A 23,221-nucleotide genomic window follows, 5' to 3' on the forward strand; every position below is an offset into this window, starting at 1 on the left:
ATGTTTAATACTGGGAAGGAATGAGTCTAGGCCCATTCAAATGGTCCTCCGCTCTCAAAAAATGGAAGTGCTGTATTGTTTCTGTAAGTGTTGCACCGTGGCCGAAACAGAGGTCGGTGTCTACATTGCCTTCTTCCCTTCCATTCATTTGTGATAGTCTTTAGGGGTATCTTTGAATGTCCTTCTTAGTGGTTCTCTGAAATCATTTAGAAAACCGACTTCCTGTAGCTCTCAAGAGGCTCTCTCAGTTAGGGAGTGACATTGAGCTCTATTATGTTGTTAAGGAGAGTTCAACTGAAAGAGCTGTCAAAACCAATGTTAAGTATACTTTCTTAGCGGACATGGTTGTCCATGCGGTTCTTGTTGATGGAGGCCTCGCAGACACTGGATTCTTCGACAATGAAAGTGACTAGGTCTGATAAAATATTCCCATGGATTTTAGACATGCTGGAAATTGAAGAAATTATCCCCTGCCCACACTTCAGAGACCAGAATTGTAAATAAGACTGCCATGGTATTTGGGTTGATCAAGGAAAGTTAAATACACTCTCTGTGAGGAGAAAAGAGCAGAGCACTGAAGAAATTCTTCGAACAAAAAAAGTGCAGTAGAAGTCTGAACTATTATGGCGTTTGGAGGGATTAGAGTTCAGAGCATATTCTCCTCCTTGACTGGCATTTGGGTCATATTTAAAGAGATGCTTAGGCTATTAATTTTCTATTTGCTTACCTCTATGGCTAATCGTTCTGCACTGCTCTTCTGTGTTACCAAAGGCTCCCACCTCTGTGACTGGGAATAATTCAAGCATGTGAAACCATTAAAGAGCGAATGCTAGTGGGCCGAACTGTATGGGTGTGGGAATGCTGATTGCTTTGTGAGGTTGGACACTGTGGATCTGGATGCCCCATTTGCACATTGTGTGTATTGAGGCACATGTTCTTGTCAGTGATGAACAATGAAAACGTGTTTCTAATGGACCACTACAAACATCCCCGTGTGCACACCTTTCTCCCCTCAGTATGAAATGAGAGTTCTTAGTAATCTTTATGTAGTTGTTTCTTCCATATTTAATTCACATATTTGTAGTTCATATTTTCATTTGATTTTAAATCACTGTTCATTGGTAATTCATGTTATTCACTTTTGAAGTACGACATTATTCCATGTCCAATGCATTTCGGGCATTACAAACAACTGATAAAAAATGAATATAATGAGTGCCGTCTTTGGGGCAACGCTTTGTTATCGTATGTTGCAAGTATCGTCTCTGATAAGATACGAGCGTAAACTAACCTGATTTTTAATCGCTGCCGCTTCCTCAAGTGTACGTGAAGTTTTCAAAGAGACTTCCTCCCAGCTTGTCGGTGATGAGCAACGTTGCAGATACTCCACCCAAGTGATTCTCTACTGAGTTGCTTTGTTCCCTATTGGGCAGCTGGGCTTGGGAGATCCTGTAAATGCAGTGTGATTTCTGTTAATTTATCTGTCTCCATGTACATCTCTTACATGAATACGTTTTTTTGGTCATCCAAGCCTGGAGAAAAAAATCCATTACTGTTTCTGGTCAGACTGCATAAGTGCCTTAGCCCAGGCTCTCACATAGGACCAGTTGTGACTAGTCCTGGGTGTGATGTGTGGGGGTTAGTATGCTCCAGTTACCTCGAAACCTGGTCAGTGCCAGAAATCTGGATGGTTAAGTTAAAGTCAGGGAAGGAAAACCTTATCTTTGGCAAAGCGTAATGAGCAGAGAACATGTACCACTTGGAGATATAACTGGTTTAAAATGGAGGGGGCAACAGGAAAGGCGTATGCCCAAGATGAGCATATCCAGCTTAATCAAAGGAGGTGAGCTCATGTACATCATGCCTACAGGTTTCTGATAGATGGATCTTTTATTGGGGAGTGCCAGACAGCCTTCCTGCTAAAAAAAAAAAATTACATGGCTGGAGGAAAATTACACTTCCACCATTGCTAGCCACCACATTGCCTTAGTTGAGGGTGCTGCTGTCCTGTCACCCAGAAAGGTGGGATTTACTTTGGGTGTCCCTTTTGACATCAGAGCATAGTTATGATGTAGAACAGAACCAAAATGACGTTGAGTACCTACAGTGGGCTTGAAGAAAAGTGAAGTCCAGTGGATGTGAAATAAGAGCAGCCTAGAAGACCCAGCCGAGCATGTACCATTTCAACCAACACCTTTTCACTGTCAACCCAGATCAGTTATCGGGTATGTCACTACATTTCACATCATCGTTGTGAGAAGTTGGCCTGGTATATGATGTTCACTATTCTAGTGAGCACCTTGCACCAGTCCAAACAGCCCTTTTGGTGGTGGTTGTAAAGTCAACCTTATAGACCAGCTATCTATCCTAGGGGTAGCATGGACAAAGCAGTCTTAGGCTAAACTCAAGAGGGCATGTGAAGCCAGCTGTTTTACCATATGAAATACCTTTAATACCAAATGAAAGGACACCACACAGGATATATATTCAAAATATATGTATTTATTTCTAAACAAACCCCTGAACTCTTTATGTGCACAGAAGCACAAGCACAAAACAAGTAACTTAATAGAATAGACAAAGGTTGCACAAATATGGATAGGCCGGGGTGGCCCGTCAAACCATTTATCAAAAAGTGGTAAAAGTACCACAGCACGAACAATGGTAAGGCCTAGGGCCTTGGGAATCTCTGGGGCTACCCTGGACTAACAATGGTTAGGGAGCAGGAGGCCCACGGGATGCGTGTGCAGTGTCTAAAAGCACACAAGTGTACACATTGAAGTCAATGGGTGCGTAAAAGTTATAACGTTAAAGAATTAGGAGTCTTCCGACTGGGCTAGAACTTAACCACTGGAAACTAGGACACTAGGGATGTAAACCTCTACAGGAGCACCGTAGTACTCGCGTTACCTAACCCACAGGAAGCGGGTGCATAGGTCCAAAACTGTGTCTGGTTTCGTTGTGGGATTTATGGAGCCTTGGAGTAAAGATGCTGCAGGTGGCCAGAAGAGAAGAGTCAGGGTGGATCCAAGAGTGGATCGAAGATGTAGAGGACCTGAAAGCAGAGGGGACAGAGTCTGGGTCACTACTCAGTGACCAGGGTGGAGCAGGACGGAACCAGGCGATGTCTGGATGCGATCAGGGGCTGATGGGAAGCTTGTCTCTGCAGCCACATGGACCAGGAGGCGTCGACGACGACCAGGATGGAGGCACGAGCTGTCCCACGAAGGCTCTCACTGTCGGCGGTGTTGGCTTCAAGATTGGAGGCAACAAGCCTTGGCAAAGGCAACCCACGCAGGAATCGATGTAGGCGTCTTACTCAGACCAGCAAGGTCTTAGGGGCTTCTTCTTTTCAGGGAAGCAAGGGCCAGTCTGGAGCAACCAGACCAGCGGTGTAGTTTCACGGGATCGTTGCCAAGATGGCCACTAGCCAACAGGCAAGTGACCGGGCAGACGCGTCGAGCAGCAAAATGCAAAAGGGCCCCACGCAGAACTCGTAGAGTGTGCAGGGCTAATCTTTGGAGCAGATGCTGCTCAGGGCTGGGGCTTCTCAATCCCCAATGCACAGCTTCGAGGAGGCCTCGGGTGCTGCACAGTTAGCAGGTCGCAGACTGTTCAAGATGGCCGGTCCCACGTCTCTCGTTGCCTCCACGGGTCTCAGCTTTGCAGGGCCTGTGGATAGGGCTGTTGGATGTCTGGGAATCCGGTTCTGTCAGGCTCTGGGCTCGGGCTCCGGCAGGAGGCGGCGGCAAAGCAAGTCGTCGATCGCTGGCTGGTGCCTGCTTGTGCAGGGTGGTCACTCCTTGACCACAAGGGAGATTCTTCAGTCGTCTTCTTCCAAAGTAGAGTGATGAAGGTCCGGAGTTCCATTCAGTGTTTGTCAGGATAATCTAAAGTCCTGTGACTCAGCTCCTACCTATATACGAATCTTAGGGGCTGGATTACCTGCTAGGTCCCTCCTATAGGTGGGACCAGGGAAGGGGGCGGTTACACCCCTTTCCCTTTGTCCAGTTTCGCGCCAGAGCTGGGGCAGGGAGGCCCCAGCACTGGTTTGAACTGGACTATGCGGGGGACACCTATTGTGCCCCAGGCAGTGTCTCAATCCTTTCAGCCCTCCCTGTACCAATGCACAAAGTCCTGTCTGGGGTGGTGATAGCACCTCCCAAGGCAGGAAACCTATTGTCCAAGCCTCCCTCGCTGGAAGGACTCCCAGCAGCAGGAGGTCAGACTTGTGTCTGTGGCAGCAGCATCCATTTTGTGATGCTGAGGCTCCGGTTAACTGTAACCGGGAATAGTAGGAACAACATGTCTTCTCCCTCTAGAACGGTGGAATGCTACCCCCGTCGCCAGGACTGGCTAGGGGGTAGTATCCCAAATCGTATGACACCTTACTCGACATGTTTCGATAAAGCCAAACCATAGTTAGCATCTGACTGCGAGGTACATAATGCACTTAAGAGTTTATGGTATGGCAATATCCTATAACAGCTTTAAGGACATGGTTCCGAAAGCTGCAGACAGGCTCAGCTCATGCTAGAGCACCATCTCACATAAAACCAAGCACTCTGCCTTCAGGATTGTTAAGGCCTGCCATAGGAGTGACTTATAGGTGTATATGTCTCTAGATATAAGGTTAGATATAGGTATACTATATCTAAAGCAAAGAGTGATTACACCACCTTGCCCCAGCTGAGTGATCAGCCAGTTGTCAATTTGGGTGGCCAGCCAGGGGTGGCATAATACATGCTGCAGCCCCTGGTAGGCCTTGGATGCACCTATGCCCTGGGTACCTATAGTACACTGTGCAGGGGCTCATAAGGTGACCCAGTATCCAATTGGAGATGTACCTAGGGTACATGGAGTCCATTTTAAAGAGAGAGCAGATAGCCTGGGGCCCTGATTAGCAGGATCCCAGGCCATCTAAGTCGAAAACCAGCTAAACACTTGGCAAAAGATCTGGGGTGACCATAGTCAGGTATCCACCTTCCTACAATCGTCACTGTGCCTCCTACTCCTTATCCAAGACACTAATACTCTGACACACTCCCAGCTTTCTACAATACAATCGATAGGTGACAGCCCTAGTCTTGAGACGAATTGAAATGCTCCAACTAGAAGTCCTTCAGATGTTTGCTTTTCAAATGCTGATAAACAAAAAGGATCCAAACAAGGGAACCTGCTGGATCTGAAGTGTTGAGTGGGCCCTTCGGATGCGATGAGGGTGGAGGGATACGTTCTTCCAAGATAAATCAATATAACCAAAAGGTATCCTGCCCAGCGTCATGGGGTTTATTGAAAAATATGCATGGGACACAGTGTGGAGGGGTGGGTCACCCCTTGTGGGTATGCTTGCTCCGCATGACTTGTGCAGGGTTAAGAAAAATTTCTCTTTAAGTAGTGTCATAGGACCATAATAGTACAAATTACCCATAAGTTATTGTTTTAGTCTCCTCACCAGCTCCACTAATAAAGGGGTACCTAGGAGAAGGTGAGGGATTTTAATCTCTAGTTAAGCCCCCTGGTCACCCTTCTATTAAGTGCTCCCTGGAATACGGTTGAGCCCACCCTGACCTTTAGGAGTCAGGGTGAACCCGATGGCAAAACATAACACTTCTAGAGTGTGTGAGGGATATATATAAAAATGATTTTTTTCCTTCCCTGCACAAGTCCTGCAGAGCTAGCATGCCCACCCCTCTACACCGTGTCCCGTGCATATTTTGCAATAAACCTCACAACCCTGGGCGGGATACCTTTTAGGTTATATTCTTTTTCAAATGCACCACAGGCCCACAGCCTCATTCATCTACACTACTGATTACCCACCAAAGAAAGTAATACATACCTTCCCTGTGAATGTGGCATAACTCATAATATAAAAGTGAATACTGTAGCTCTTGCACGCTTTCAAAAAATCTAATGGAAGATCTGCCTCCTTCTTTAGTGATATTGCCAATTTACTCATGAGGCAGATACAAGAGAACTTAATGTATAGAGTAGCCATAAACACAAGGGACATGCAACTTAACTCTCCATCTATTGGCAAGAACAGAGAGTGATGACTAACCATTCTGAAATCGAATAGCTACGCTACGGCTATGTGGTGGCTGGCATCGTCGGGAATGTGGTTATTGCTATATTTTATCCTCACCAACTCGTCCACTGCATGTGTCCCTTTTTTCATGTACTTACTTTGACTTTTATTTATGCCATTTGTACACAGCCTACTTACCCTTAATAAGCATTGATATTGTTTCATTTAAATGTTTAGTGGATAGATGAAAACTTCTTTATCTGATCATATGCATCACCGTTTATGTATGTCTTTGTTCACTCTCCAAAGGAAATTTCCTGAACTCTTTGCTCAGTTCAAATCTTTCTTGGGAGTGAAAGAACTTTCTTTTGTTGCTCCAATTCCGAATGACCGCTCCAATGATGGGATTGGCCGGGAAATTGATTATGCATCCTGCAAGCGCATTGGATCAAGTTACCGGGCACTACCCAAAACATATCAACAGCCCAAATGTAGCGGAAGGACGGCTATTTGCAAAGAGGTATTATTTGATTTCCTGGGTTTAGTAATGGATACTTGTGACTTGTTGTGCTAGATATGTTTCTTGATACCGTGCAGGTTTTGATGGCACTGTAGCTGCTTTGCCTACTGATTCTTGTGATTCACACAAGGCTCCCAAAAACAAGTGTTCTTTGTATCCGAGATGTGATTTTATAAAGGTTATGTTGTCATACATTCCTCTTGTATCTGGTCAAGATCAGTGTGACTGAGGCGAGGTGTGCTAGGTGTCTCCGCCCTTCTTTAGGCCTGCCTCTTTCTTCATGCCAAAAATATATGTTCGAGGCATATGAGCTGCAGATGACACACTGTGCATAGATCGCCATCTGGTGTTGGGCCCGGATGGTTGCACTTTGTTGTTGTCCTGGAAAAGTCTTTGGAAGTCACGAGATAGGTGACTCCTCCTTTGGACCATAGTGCGCATGGGCATCGGCTCCATCTTCAGATTGTTCATTTTTTTTGCCATCGGGCTCGGATGTGTTTCTCGAGCTCCAGTTTGGAACTGTCACCGATTCTACTTTCAACGTACAATCCTTCACCCTTTCTACGGTATTGTTTCCGATCGCGAATCCAAGTCGTCGCACATCTCTCCAACGACTATGTCCTTGATTCTGATCGTCGACGAGGACCTTCGGGCCTACTTGGGCCTTGGCATCTGGCTCTTGGAAAGGACTCCATTCAAAAAGTGTCCTCAATGTGGGTCGAAGTTTCCCCACATCGATCTGCATAAGGTGTGTAACCTCTGCCTTTCACCGGAGCACGAGGCCAGAGACTGTGCAGCTTGTGCCTCTTTCCGCTCCAAGAAGACCATTCAGGATCGCCGAGCTCGAAGAAAAAATAACTCGCTCTCGATATCCATTCCCAATGACATCTTCAAAGAGCACGTCGACATACCTGAACAGGAGCGAATCCAAGAACCCCTCGGCAGCGGCTCCGAAGTAGAGGACTCCGATATTGAACAAATCACTCCTGCGCAGCATGTAGTAAGTAAAGACGTCGACCCTCACTCCTTCCATACACCATCGAAAAAGCCTTCGATCACACCTTCACGCCCAGGTGCACACCGAGAGAATACTTCCCCTGCCCCGCCCCTGGGCTCGGCAATGAAGCCTATTAAGCCTTCAGGGGACTTGGGCTCCAGTCAGTCTGCCACTGGTACGGAAAAAGAAACCGCCCTCCTCCTCTGTGCCGATCGCTGCCTCCACATCCAAGCAACTGAATCTACAAGCACTGACCAATCCACTCCGAAAAAACAATCTGAGACGAGCAAAAAGCTGCTCCCTAAAAGTTCGGATCCGAAAAAAAAACCTTGGAAACAACCAGTTAAGCAGACAGCCACAGAGACTGTAAAACATCACAGTTCCAAGCCAAAAGGCCACAAAACCGTTCCGGAGTTGGTACTAAAGTCTACCGAACTGAAAAAGTTGATGCCGGAAGATCAGCCTCCATCAGAAGAGCTTTTTACACCAGACCCTCTGCAAAAAACTCTTCTAAAAGATCCTAAAACTTGTCAGCTCACCCTAAGTTCGAAGAAGAGACCATTGGATACGCCTGCATCGGCTCCACCACCTAAAAAGAGGGACATTGCCACATCTCCCCTCAGGGTCCCTTCTCCACCACCTCCTTCACCGCCTCCTCCACTTTCTCCCCCTCCTCCCCATCACTTCATTCTCCTACACCATCCCCTACACCAAGGAATGATGATGATACTTCTGATAAAGGGCGGGGTGCGGATGAAGAGCCACTAGGGTACCATAGTCCACCTTCTTCCCCTGATCCTTGGGACGACTACAACACGCCAGACGTCCCTAAAGTTCCACAGGAGGACATCTACCCCTCTAGGCCTTCCCCTCCAGAGGACACAACAGGGTTTAATCAGCTACTTCACAGAGCTGCCCAATACCATGGGGTTAGCTTGCACACAGACCCAGTAGAAGAGGATTTTCCTAATGGACACTTTTGATACCTCACAAAGGTCCAATTCTATGTTATCCATGCTAAAAGGGGTCATCAAGCATGCACCTGAAGTGTTTAAAGATCCAGTGAGGGCAAGAGTTATTAACCCCAGGATCGAGAAAAAGTATAAAGCTGCCCCTGGGGACCCAGCCTGTTTTCAAGGCCCAATAACTTTAGATTCACTAGTAGTTTCCAATGCTAGGAAGAAGGCCAACTCTCAGACATCAGGGTACGCTCCACCCCCATAAAGAGTCCAGACTATTAGATGCCTTTAGCAAAAGAACTGCGTCACAAGCAGTTAACATATGGGGTATTGCCATCACACAAGCTTTGTTAGCCAGGTATGTTAGGCCACATTGCGATTAACTTGAGACCCTATTGCAGCACCTACCGGACAAATATAAGAACATGGCCAATGACCTCATACAAGAGGGAAAGATAATCACTAACCCCTCCATTTGTTGCGCTCTGGACGCAGCAGATACAGCCTCCAGACCCGTCAACCCAAGTGTACTTCTGCATAGACATGCTTTGGCACACATTTCAGGTTTAAAACCGGAAGTACAAACTTCCATTTTAAACCAGCCATTCGATCAAGAACACTTATTTGAGCCTAATGAAGATTCATCACTTGAAAAGATGAAAAAAGATAGACACAGCGAAATCTATGGGAGCCTTGCAATCGCAAGCTCCAAGACGTTCTTTTTATCGCTCTTTTTACAAAAACACCTCCAGAGGCCACTCATCTGACAACCGTTCCACCTCTTACAAGGCTCCCACCCAGTCTACGTTCACCAGAGGTTACCAAAGAGGAGGCTACAGAGGCAAGAACAACCAAGGTAGAGGCAAGACCAACAATACCCTATCTGCCGCCACCCCTACCCAATGACTTCCCTCCTCTCCCCCCGGACCATTCCACTCCTGTCGGGGGGAGAATACCACAGTTCCTTCCTGTCTGGAGCAACATCACCACAAACAGGTGAGTAAGACAAATCGTTCAAACAGGTTACTGTCTAGAGCTCATTTATACCCCCCAAACATACCACCCAGGCAGCACCCAATGTTACTAGAACACTTATCACTGTTAAAACGGGAGGTCATTTCCCTCCTGCAAAAACATGCAATAGAACCGGTACCCCTGCATCAGCAAAAGACAGTAGTTTACTCTACTTCCTCATTCCAAAGAAGGACGGCTCTCTAAGACACATCCTGGACCTCAAACCCCTAAACCTGTACATACAATAAGACCACTTTCACATGGTCACGCTTCAACAGGTCCTTCCTTTACACTCACAAGGCGATTTCCAGGCCACTCTATATCTCAAGGACGCCTACTTTCATATTCCCATTCACACCTCTCAAAGGAAATATCTCCGGTTTGTAGTGGACGGTCAGCATTATCAAATCAAGGTTCTCCCATTCTGAGTCACCTCAGCACCCAGTGTTCACCAAGTGTCTAGCAGTAGTGGTGGCTCACCTAAGAAGGCAGCCTATTCATGTCTACCCCTACCTCGACGACTGGCTCATAAAAGCCAAGTCATACAACTAGTGTGTACACCACACTTACCCCACAATCCAACTGCTGCACGACTTTGGGTTTATCATAAACCACTCAAAGTCTCACCTACAACCATCCCACGTAAAACAATACCTCAGGGATACAATAAATAGCTCAAAGGCACTTGCTTATCCCAGTCCAGCCAGGATAGCAAGCATACAAAGCCTTGTTACAAAGTTTCTGCCACAACACACTCTTCCAGCTCGAGTGTTCATGCAACTCATAGGGATGATGGCCTCTTGCATAATCATAGTACCTCAGGCAAGACTCCAAATGCATCCCCTACAAGAATGTCTAGCACAACAGTGGAACCAAGCTCAAGGTCAACTGACAGATCTGGTGTTGGTGGACGGTCGCACGCATCGCTCTCTGCAGTAGTGGAACACCAAAAACCTTTCCAAGGGGCAACCGTTCATCGAGCCAGTTCCACAGATTGTGTTAACAGCGGACGCATCGCTCTCCGGATGGGGAGCTCATCTTTTACATCATATCATGCAGGGCACGTGGACACCCCAACAAAGGTTGCTCCACATCAACCACCTAGAGTTACTAGCCATATTCCTAGCACTGAAGTTGTTCCAGAAACACATTCTGGGCAAAGATGTCCTAGTCTGCACGGACAATATGACGGCAATGTATTACATATTACATCCCGAGGTCCGAGGTCGAGCGCCCTAGCCTAACGGCTAGGGCGCTCGACCTCGGACCTGGGGATCTGAGTTCAAGTCTCAGTAACGACGCCAAACATCCTGTGATTCTGGGCAAATCACTTAATCTCCCCTTGCCTAACAAAAATGAAAGTGTCTCCTCTGCAACGTAACTGGTGCTATGTAAAGCGCTCTGATTCGGTTTGGGTCAAGTTCGCGCTATATAAAACTTTGAAAGAAAAAAAAAAACGTAGTAACATACTCCCTGCAACTTTCCAAACTAGCACAAAGCATATGGAGATGGGCTATTCCTCAAAACATTTTTCTCATAGCCCAACATGTTCCAGGAGTCCAAAACACCATAGCAGATCTGTTAAGTCGTCAAACGCAACAAACTCACGAGTGGGGACTTCACCCACAAGTTCTTCAACCATGTTTCCAGTTATGGGGGCACCCAGAGATAGATCTCTTCGCCACACACAAACTCCAAATGCCCAAGCTTCGCCGCCAGGTATCCACACCCATTGTCCAAAGGCAATGCAATATGGATGAATTGGTCATGCAGATTTGCGTACGCTTTTCCGCCTCTCCCACTCATTCCACTGGTGGTGCGCAAACTGCAGTAACGCACTCTGACTCTCATCCTAGTTGCTCCTACACGGGCCAGACAACCGTGGTACACCACATTACTGGAACTATCTGTAGTCCCGCACCAAAAACTAAACCTCTCTCCACTTCTCCTAACCCAGAGCCATGGAGAGATCAGACATCAGATCCGGCACAGCTCAACCTAGCTATCTGGATCCTGAAGTCCTAGAGTTTGGTTACCTTAACCTTCCCCCCGATTGCATGAATGTTATCAGAGAAGCTAGACGCCCCACCACTAGAGCTTGCTATGCACCCAAGTGGAAACGATTTGTTCTGTACTGCAACAATAACAACATCAATCCATTAGATGTGTCAATCCAACACATCATATAGGTTACCTACTACATCTCCAAAGGTCTAACGTAGCATACTCATCTATTAGGTTACACCTTGCTGCTATAGCAGCCTATTTACAAAACCGACAACATTTGTCACTATTCAGAGCACCTGCCATCAAAGCCTTTATGGAAGGGCTCAAAAGAATAATTCCACCCAGGGTACCATCCTCACCTGTGTGGAACTTAAATATTGTGCTCACAAGGCTAATGGGTCCTCCATTCGAACCCCTGCACAAATGCGAATTGCAGTTTCTCACATGGAAAGTCGCTTTCCTAGTGGCCATCACTTCCCATAGAAAAGTCAGTGAGCTTCAAGCACTTACTATTCAAGAACCATTTTTACAACTCTATCATAATAAAGTGGTTCTTAGGACAAACCCAAAATTTCTTCCTAAATGTATCTCTCCCTTTCATCTTAACCAAAATTTCTTCCTAAACGTATCTCTCCCTTTCATCTTAACCAACCTGTAGAGTTGCCAATATTCTTCTCGCAACCACAAACAGTTGCAGAAAGAGCTTTTCATACACTAGACTTAAAAAGAGCACTCCTTTATTGTATTGACAGAACAAATCCTTTTCGTAAAACTCTACAACTTTGTGTATCCTTCTCACCACCACATAAAGGCAATCCTATATCAAAAGCTGGAATTGCAAGGTGGATTGTCAAATGCATACAAATTTGCTATCAAAAAGCAAAACATACGTTATCTGTTCCCCCTAAAGCCCACTCTACCAGAAAAATAGGGGCTTCAATGGCTTTCTTCTGGAACATTCCCTTAGATGACATCTACACCGCACACATTCACAAAACACTATTGTGTAGATGTGCAAGCAAAGCAGCAAGCTAGTGTGGGCCAGGCTGTACTAAAAACATTAATTCAAACAACTGCAACAGATATTGGTCGCTGCTAAGGTGGAGTAATGCTATACAATCTATGCACAGTGTGTGATCTGCAGCTCATATGCCTCGAACGGAAAATGCTACTTACCAGTATGCATCTGTTCTTGGCATGTAGAGCTGCAGATTCACAAACGCCCACCCGCCTCCCCGGCTACCTTTATCTGGTCCAGTATTATCTTATTTAGATGCAGCATACATGGGAATCTTTTCAGTTTCTTACACAACTCCATCATTTCCCTAACTGGCAAAAAAATAATGTAAAGATGGAGCCGATGCCCATGCGCACTATTGTCCAAAGGAGGAGTTGCCTATCTCGTGACTTCCAAAGACTTTTCCAGACAACAACAAAGTGCAAACATCCGGGCCCAACACCAGATGGCGATCTATGCACAGTATTTGAATCTGCAGCTCTACATGCCAAGAACAGATGCATACTGGTAAGTAGCATTTTCCTTTCTTTATGTTTGTTCTCCCTTATACATTCGTGTGCATTGACTCCTATAGGCACCAGCTGTATATGTCTCTTCTCAAAGGCGAACAGACTCTGCCACCTCGTTTCGTTCAGGGGCATTCTTTACAGCAAAAAATTATGCAAATGATTCATTTGGGCTCAGTTAAGTAGCCGTCTGACAAAAGGGTATTAGGAATGTCAATCAATGCCACCCAGCAGCATCCTTGGCAGCAGTTCATTAGACACCTGAAAGTAACTTTTTATAAAATGACCGTGTTACTAAAACAAACAAAAGCTAGAGCTCAGCAGTTTTGAAATGTTTTTCGGGCGTTCATCTTTCAGCAGGCTAGCTTCACCTTCTCTAAAACCCATGAAGCCTCCGAACCAAACCACTGTAACCCTGCCACGCCACTGTGCTCTGCACTGTATTCTTGCCAAGTTGTTCTCTGTTTTGACACTGACGAAATGTTCAAGGTGAATGTTTTCAATGCAGTGTTCTTTTTAAGCATGTACTCTCTGCAGTTCTCTTTTTAGTGACCCACGGACCATCGGTGGGCATGATGCATGACTAAATTCCCAGACATCGCTTTGTAGTACTTCCCATGTCTCGGTCTGCTCCCTACTATCTTTTGTTTTTCTTCCAAATTCTTCTGGCATATAAAGATCTCGGCCTCATCTGTCTGATGCCCCTACTTTATGTGTGCATGGTCCTCTTTCTTTCTTTGACCACCACTGACAAACCGTCTTCTCCTATCATCTCTCATTTGTCATCCTTATCACAGGTTACTGTAGCAATTAACCTGGCTGTGTTATCTCACAATGTTTTATTATTTGGTTGTCTTCTTCCATCCGTATCTGCAACCAGGGGAAGATTTCTGTTTTTTTCATTCACTAGCAACAAATTACTGACTATTGTGTAAATGGCACCTGCACAGATGTTTCCTATATTGACAGTAGTTAATTGATGGTGTCTGCTCTGACTGGAGCAACAGCTGAACAGGTAATGACTAGTTGGGCTGCCCAAAGCTCATATCCATAAAGGATTTCACAAAGCCTTCACTGTGGAAGGACACCATTGCATTCTGTAGGCAATTGGCCTAAACTCTCATATCTTGTTATGTGATAATCTCTTTAGTAATCAAGAAAAAGACACAAGTTATAAATTAGAGTCGTACACGGACGCCTATTTTTTGTCTTTGACTTCAGAGCTGGCTTCCAAGTAGCTCAGGATGGTATATTTCAGATGTTCATAATTATTAGTCTGTTCTCTCTTGCTTCCATCCCTTGTGGGTCTATCACCTCATTTGGAAAGGGTAGAACTTGCTATTCAGTTTAGCTTTAATAAATATAAGTTTGAGTTGAAAAGGTTACTTAAGTAGTTATCCATCAGCTATATTTTTTATCAAATATGTACACAACTCTCCCTCTGCACTGGTAAAGAAGACTGAATGAAAGCAGCGATTTATAGGTTTTAATTTGTGTGCTCCTCAGTAAGATGTCAAGATGAGTGGCCAGCTGAGACAGTAGTTTATCCTGGGATTGAGGGAGCTTTGCTTTTAATTAACAGCAATTTTTTCATCTATTTGCTCATGTACACCTATGAACGGTTTCCTTAAATTTTCTCCATATGTATAATCTATTTTGTTGTGGTGGATGTAAATGTCTTTTTATTGAAAGATATCATGAAAGACAAATGTCAATGTTGTACATGTAAAATCTCCTTCATAGTTAAAAATTACTTTTCCCTCTGCTAAAATATTAAGTGTTGGGGTCACGTATGTCATCTGACATATTCAGTGTTTATGGATTGAAACAACACCCCATGATGGAGATATTGAATTCTAAAGTTTAGTTTCCTCCGATAACTGTATTGTTTTTTCCCCCTTATCCAGGTGTTGAATGATACATGGGTCTCCTTCCCATCCTGGTCGGAGGATTCCACATTTGCCAGCTCTAAAAAGACTCCTTACGAGGAGCAGCTTCATCGCTGTGAGGATGAACGTTTTGAGGTGATTTTTTTTTTACTTGCTTTCCTTATGGAAGTTACTGAGTTACTTTGTCTGAAGACCAGGTTCTGGCTACCTTTCTAACAGAATGTGTATTTAGAGTAGAACTTTGTGCAGCTGCTGTCAATCGTGAGAAGGCTTTGTATTGTGTGGTATATTGGATTTCAAACCAGTAAACATCAGAGTAAAACCGCAAGGTGACTGGTTGGTCAAGGGAGGATTTGATAGTCTCCCTCCATTGTTGTTCTTTTTGTTTAAATTATTGACCCACTTGTCTTTAAATCAGACTGCTTCAGAAATTGAAATGGTAGTGATACACTCCACTTGCTACAAAAGGGAAAGCAAGGTAGGTAGCGAAGGATGAGGTGTAGGTAGGAAACTGAAGGATACTTGTCACATAATGTAAGAATCAAACTTGTTCCAACTCTTATTGAAGCTTCTAGGTCACAACATCTATTTATCACTTGATAGCGTAACATAAATTTGATGTGTTTTCACTATGAGTGGCATAAATTAACTTTTGCGTGCACACCAATTGAGAGTAGTGTGCTGCTAGTAATTTGTGTAATCTTCAGCTTGTTAAAATTGAGGATTTGTCAATAAGGTCTGATAACTCTTTGTGTTAATAGGAATATTTTTACAGTTCGTTTAGCGCATGAGCTATAAATATTTACTGACGACAAGCAATCCGTTTCTCAAACTGAACCAAATGGCATAGCTCAGTCATTGCCTTATCGTTACATGGTTTTGAATGATCTCTATTTCAATTAGCTGACTTTCAGTGTTATACGACAAAGCTTCCTAGACTTGACTTATTCTTCTAATATTGATCAGTAATATAACATGGGCCAAACACTAAATTTTCATTTGGAGCTCATAAGAATAGGTATAATAATTACCAACCTCGATAGTTTGAATCCCATCAAGGTCGACTCTGTCTCCTCTTTTTACAAACATGTGGTCTTCAGAATATATTCAGATGTCAGTAATAGGTGTTCAGACTATTAAACTGTTGTACCATTTTTGGTTCTTTGACTCCATCTCTAATGAGCAGCTGGATGTTGTCTTGGAGACCAACTTAGCAACAATTCGCGTGTTGGAGAGTGTGCAGAAGAAGATCTCTCGCTTGTCTCCCGAAGATCAAGAAAAATTCCGTCTGGACGAGTGCTTGGGTGGCACATCTGAGGTGATCCAGCGCAGGGCTATTTACCGCATATATGGTGACAAAGCACCAGAGATCATCGAGAGCCTCAAGAAGAACCCAGTCACTGCTGTACCTGTAGTGCTCAAGAGGTATTTGTTGCCTGTCTTTCTTTTTTATTTCTTACTATTCTTTTTACTGACTCAGTCCTATATAAAGGGGTCACTGAGGCCAGGTGCATAAATTAGTTTGTCAGGTTTCAGGCGCATTTTGCACCTAATTAACAGTTTCTTGTGAAAATAGTCATATTAACCTTGGTTTTACTCTTTTTGCGTGGAGAGTTAAGACCAGGTAAATGCTGGTGGTGAATGGAGAAAATATAACTCCTGCTTGGCTATAGATGTGTGTATGCTCTAAAGGAGCACTAATACCATGTACAGACACTTAAACACTTAGGGCCCTCACTCCATACGAGTTGGTGTATTTCATCCATAGCAATAACTAGATGAAATGCCCCTAGTCGTACTTTCAAGAGTGCCTGGGCCTAGAATTATCGGGCCAATAAAATTGATCTGAACATTGTAGTTGTTGCACGGCCCCAATCCACCCACTTCGGCAGTTCGAAGGCGGCAAACAGTGCTCCCCCTCCAGACAGGCACAACCCTTCACCGCTTAGCTCGAATTCCCCAATTCCCACCGCCACTCCCTTTGAGTATATCTGCTTGCTCAGAGCAGGTGAAAAATGTCTTTTGTTTTTATTTTTTGTTGAAATGGGATAAACTGCCAGTTAATGTACCCAGTAACTACAGGTCCGAGCAGTTCTTCCCAGTTTCATGGGGGAAACTCATAATGGCTGGACTTTGGTGTGGAGATACTGGCTTGTCTTAGATTCAGACACTCCGGTGTATCTACACCGAAGTGTGGTCACCTCCATAATGAGGGTCCTAGTCACAGATCTTAATGATAGCTGAAGCAGTTCATACACAGCATACACCACAAATTGAATTTGGTGTGTTTCTGACATTCTATAATGTGTGTTTGTCACATGTAGGTGACATTGATAAGATACTTTATGCTTGTTCTACAGAGAAGCTACTGGACAGAGCTTTATCTCCATTCCATTGAAGAAGTCTATACAGGTTCATATCATTCATAAATGTTCGAGGCATGTGGGCTGCTGAATTTATATCTGTGCATAGATCGCCGCCTAGTGTTGGGTCCGGATGATTGCACATTGTTGTCCTCGAAGAGTCTTCGAAGTATCACGAGACAGGTGGCTCCTCCCTTGGACTACAGTGCGCATGGGCATCCTCTCCATGCTCAGATTGTTTTTTTCCGCCATTGGGTTCGGATGAAACTCCAAGTTCGGAAAACTTTTCAAAGTACCTGGGAGCAACAATAAATACAGTAGCAGCAAAGGCATACCCGAACGCAGCACGAATAAACGCAATGCAAACCTTAATCCAAAGGTTCACACCCCAACACTCGTTGCCAGCCCGAGTGTTTATGCAACTCATAGGCATGATGGCCTCATGCATATTCATAGTCCCCCATGCCAGGTTGCACATACGTCTGCTTCTAGAGTGTCTAGCAAGACAGTGGAACCAGGCTCAAGGGCAATTAAAAGACCTAGTGTTGGTGACCAGTCGAGCATACAACTCTCTGCATTGGTGGAATCCACAAAACCTTTGCAAAGGACGACTGTTCCAAGAGCCTGTCCCACAAATAGTGATGACAGCGGTCGCATCCCTGCAAGGCTGTGGAGCTCATGTCCTGCATTACACAGTTCAGGGACTATGGACTATGCAACAGAAAAAGATGCACATCAACCTACTGGAGTTGATGGCAATCTTCCTGGCACTCAAAGCATTCAAAAAACACTTATGCAACAAGACCGTGTTGATCCGGATGGACAACATGACGGCAATGTATTCTATCCAGAAACAAGAAGGGACACACTCCCCACAGCTGTCTAGCTCAAAGCATGTGGAAATGGGTCATTCAAAGGAACATGTTTCTCATGGCAGAATACCTCCCAGGCAAAGACAATCAGATGGCCGACCTGCTCAGCAGGCACAGCCAACAGATGTACGAATGGGAGATTCTCCCCAGTGTGCTCCAACCATTCTTCCGGAAATGGGGACAACCGGTTATAGATCTGGTTGCCACAAGCGAAAACGCAAAATGCCAACACTTTGCCGCCAGGTTCCCACATCCGCAGTCGCAGGGCAATGCGATATGGATGAACTGGTCAGGCAAATTTGCGTACGCTTTCCCCCCAGTTCCACGGATACCGCTAGTGGCACGCAAAATGCGCCAACATTCACTGACGCTCATCCTAGTTGCTCCAACATGGGCGAGACAACCGCGGTACACAACGTTCCTAGAACTGTCAGTGGTGCCTCATCAAAGACTGCGATCAACACCCAGTCTTCTGACTCAGAACCGTAGCGAAATCCAACATCCAGACCCGCAACAGCTGAACCTAGTGATCTGGCTCCTGAGATCCTAGAGTTTGGATACCTGAACTTGCCTCCAGACTGCATGAATATTATCAAGGAGGCAAGAAGACCCACTACCAGGGCATGTTATGCAGCAAAATGGAAGCGATTAGTCATTTACTGCAGAAACAACGACTTAAACCCATTAGACGCTTCCACACAAAACATCATTTGCTATCTTTTGCACCTACAACGTTGCAACTTAGCATACTCATCCATCAGGATACATCTAGCTGCGTTAGCAGCATATCTCCAAAACAGGCAACACCTTTCACTATTCAGAGTGCCAGCAATTAAGGCATTCATGGAGGGACTTAAGCGAGTGATTCCCCCAAGACACCCGCCTTTACCAGTCTGGAACCTAAACATCGTTTTAACCAGACTTATGGGACCACCTTTTGAACCACTACACTCATGCGAACTACAATTTTTTACTTGGAAAGTGGCATTCCTTATTGCCATTACTTCACTTAGAAGAGTTAGTGAGCTGCAAGCCCTAACTATTCAGGAGCCGTTCATTCAAGTACATGCAAATAGGGTAGTTCTCAGAACCAACCCAAAATTCATGCTAAAAGTGGTATCCCAGTTCCATATAAATCAAACAATAGACCTGCCGGTGTTCTTTCAAAACCCACAAATGGTTGCTGAAAGGGCCTTGCATACTCTAGACGTCAAAAGAGCTCTACTATATTACATAGATAGAACTAAAGCTTTTCGTAAATAAAAACAGTTGTTTGTTGCTTTCTCACCACAACACAAAGGCAACCCTATTTCTAAATCAGGGATAGCCAGATGGATTGTTAAGTGTATTCAGATATGTTACTTAAAGGCAAAACGCACCTTAACAGTTCCCCCTAGGGCCCATTCCACACGCAAACTAGGGGCATCCATGGCTTTCCTGGGAAATATTCCTTTACACGAAATCTGTAGAGCACCCACATGGACAACAACATACATTTACAAAACACTACTGTGTAGATGTACACTCCAAACAGCAAGCTGCTGTAGGACAGGCTGTTCTCAAAACTCTCTTTCAGACTGCTGCAGCTGACACAGGCAGCCACCGCTAGGGGAGGTACTGCTATACATTCTATGCACAGATCGAATATGCTACTTACCAGTATGCATCTGTTCTTGGCATGTAGGGCTGCTGACATTCATATCTGTGCATAGATCGCCGCCTAGTGTTGGGTCCGGATGATTGCACATTGTTGTCCTGGAAGAGTCTTCGAAGTATCACGAGATAGGTGGCTCCTCCCCTGGACTACAGTGCGCATGGGCATCGACTCCATCCTCAGATTGTTTTTCGCCATTATGGCCAAGATGGAGTGAAACTCAGTGAATGATGACCATGCTAGAAGTATATGTGAATTCTGCAGCTGCTACAGGCGCCGGGGAGGAGGACGGGCGATATGAATGTCAGCAGCCCTACATGCCAAGAACAGATGCATACTGGTAAGTAGCATATTCGGTTCGAGGCATGTGGGCTGCTGAATTCATATCTCTGCATAGAATACATAGCAGTCCCTCCATTAGCGGCGGCCGCCCGTGCCAGCTGCAGCAGTTTGGAAAAGTGTTTTGAGAACAGCCTGCGCGGCTGCAGCAGTTTGGAAAAGTGTTTTGAGAACAGCCTGCCCTACAGCTGCCTGCTGTTTGGAGTGCACATCAACACAATAATGTTTTGTAAATGTGTGTGTGGTAGACCATGTGGCTGCTCTACATATGTCTTCCAAAGGAATGTTTCCAAGGAATGCCATAGAGGCCCCCAGCTTTCTGGTGGAGTGGGCCCTTGGTCGAATGGTGAGAGTACGTTTTGCTTTCAGATAGCAGATCTGGATACATTTAACGATCCACCTAGCAATACCAGCCTTGGAAATAGGGTTACCTTTGTGAAGCGGTGCGGTGCAAAGGCGACAAAGAGTTGCTTAGTCTTCCTAAAATCCTTGGTCCTATCGATGTAATACATCAGGGCCCTTTTGACGTCAAGGGTGTGGAGCATTCTCTCCGCCAATGACTCAGGATTCTGGAAGAAAACTGACAATTCAATAGTCTGGTTGATATGGAATTGAGACACAACTTTGGGTAGAAATTTAGGGTTAGTGCGAAGCACCACCCTGTTAGAATAAATTTGAATAAATGGCTCTTGGATAGTTAGGGCTTGTAATTCACTAACTCTCGAAAGCCACTTTCCACGTTAAGAACTGAATCTCACAGGAGTGCAGTGGCTCAAAGGGAGGACCCCTCAGCCTGGTGAGGACCACATTGAGGTTCCACTCCGGAGCTGGTGGAGTCCGCGGCGGAATGACTCGCTTGAGTCCTTCCAGAAAAGCCTTAATGGCAGGCACCCTGAAGAGGGAGAGGTGCTGCCTATTCTGGAGATAAGCGGCCATTGCAGATAGATGTACGCGAATGGAAGCATAGGCCAGATTACATTTGTACAGATGGAAAAGGTAACAGATGATATTCTGAATAGAAGCATCTAGCGGGTTAATGTTGTGGTCTGCACAATAAATGACAAACCGCTTCCATTTTGCCGCATAGCATGCTCTGGTGGTGGGCTTCCTCGCCTCCCGAATGATGTCCATACAGTCGGAAGGCAAGTGCAGGTAGCCAAACTCTAGGACTTCAGGAGCCAGATCGCCAGGTTGAGCTGTTGCGGATCTGGATGCTGAATGTCGCCATGGCTCTGCGTCAGAAGGCTGGGTGTGAGACGTAGCCTCTGATGCGGTACCACGGATAGTTCCAGAAACGTGGTGTACCATGGTTGGCGAGCCCACGTTGGAGCAATCAAGATGAGTCATCGAGTGCTGCCTGAGCTTGCGTGCCACCAGCGGTATCAAGGGTGCTGGGGGAAAAGCGTACGCAGATTTGCCTGACCAGTTCATCCATATCGCATTGCCCTGCGACTGTGGGTGTGGGAACCTGGCGGTGAAGCTTTGGCATTTTGCGTTCTCCCTTGTGGCGAACAGGTCGATCTCTGGATGACCCCACCTTTGGAAGTACGGTTGGAGTACTGATGGATGTATCTCCCACTCGTGCATTTGGTGGCTGTGCCTGCTGAGCAGGTCCGCCATCTGATTGTCCCTGCCCGGGAGGTGTTCCGCCATGAGGAAGATGTTCCTCTGAATGGCCCACTTCCACATGCTCTGAGCCAGATGAGACCGCTGCGGAGAGTGTGTTCCTCCCTGCTTCTGAATGTAGTACATTGCCGTCATGTTGTCCGTCCGGATCAACACGACCTTGTTGCACAGATGTACTTTGAAGGATTTTAGTGCCATGAAGATCGCCATCAGTTCTGTTGCGTCCATAGTCCCTGCACAGTGTAATGGAGTACATGAGCTCCCCATCCCTGGAGAGAAGCGTCCGTCGTTAGGATGATCTGCGGCACAGGCTCTTGGAACGGTCGGCCCTTGCAAAGGTTTCGTGGATTCCACCAATGCAGAGAGTTGTATGCCCGACCGCTCACCAACACTAGGTCTTTCAACTGCCCGTGAGCTTGAGTCCACTCCTGAAGCGGACGCATATGTAGCCTCGCGTGCGGGACTATGGAAATGCAGGAGGTCATCATGCCTATCAACTGCATGAACACTCTTGCTGGAAGCGAGTGTTGAGGTCTGAATTTTTGTATCAGCGATTGAATGCTGTTGACTCTCACTGAATTCGGCTGTGCTGTGGCCGCCAGAGTGTTTATGGTCGCACCCAGATACTGCCGTACGTGGGCGGGCTGGAGGTGGGATTTTGGGTAATTCAGTGAGAATCCCAGATCGTGCAGGAGGTGAATGGTGTGGGACATGTGGGCGGCACACTGCTGGGCTGACTTCGCTTGGATGAGCCAGTCGTCCAGATAGGGGTAGACGTGGATGTTCCGTCTCCTGAGATGCGCCGCCACTGTCGCCAGGCACTTTGTGAACACCCTGGGTGCCGTGGTGACACGGAAAGGCAAAACCTTGAACTGGTAGTGCTGGTTTTGGATGGTGAACCTGAGGTATTTCCTGTGTGAAGGGTGCAGTGGAATGCGAAAGTACGCATCCTTTAGGTCTAAAGTTGCGAGAAAATCCCCCTGCCTGAGCAACGGGAGCACCTTGCTCCGACAGGATGTAGTAGTTGAGTGGCCTGAGGTCCAGGATGGGCCTGAGGGACCCGTCCTTCTTTGGTATTAAGAAGTACAGGGAGTAGACCCCTGTGCCTCTTTCTTGCATAGGCACGAGCTCTATTGCCCCTTTTTGCAGCATGACGGTGACCTCCTGCTGCAATAAGTGCAAGTGCTCGTCCGACATAGGACGGTGCCTTGGGGGCATGTTGGGTGGAGTGGATGTTAACTCCAGACAATAACCGTATTGGATAAGTTTTCTGACCCACCTGTCCGTGGTGATGGGCTTCCAGACGGGCAGGAACTGCTGGAGTCTCCCCCCGACCGGTGTTGTGTGGTCGGGGGGCAGTGACAAGGAGTCACTGTTTGCTGGTGGCAGAGGACCTGGAGCTGTTGTTGCCACGTCCTCTGCCCTT

At 45.9% G+C, this 23,221-nt stretch overlaps 1 protein-coding gene across 1 annotated transcript in view; it reads left to right on the forward strand.

Moving 5' to 3' along the window:
- The window catches only part of SIN3B (SIN3 transcription regulator family member B), a 146,083-nt gene that overhangs the window by 47,023 nt on the left and 75,839 nt on the right, over positions 1-23,221 (forward strand). The window contains exons 10-12 of the mRNA XM_086946936.1: positions 6,341-6,551; positions 14,960-15,076; positions 16,128-16,366. Of these exons, the coding sequence (XP_086803062.1) occupies positions 6,341-6,551; positions 14,960-15,076; positions 16,128-16,366 (567 nt within the window). The remainder of the gene's footprint in view (positions 1-6,340; positions 6,552-14,959; positions 15,077-16,127; positions 16,367-23,221) is intronic.

The sequence above is a fragment of the Lissotriton vulgaris genome, chromosome 12, assembly GCF_964263255.1.
Source record: "Lissotriton vulgaris chromosome 12, aLisVul1.2, whole genome shotgun sequence".
NCBI classification, from domain to species: Eukaryota; Metazoa; Chordata; class Amphibia; order Caudata; family Salamandridae; genus Lissotriton; species Lissotriton vulgaris.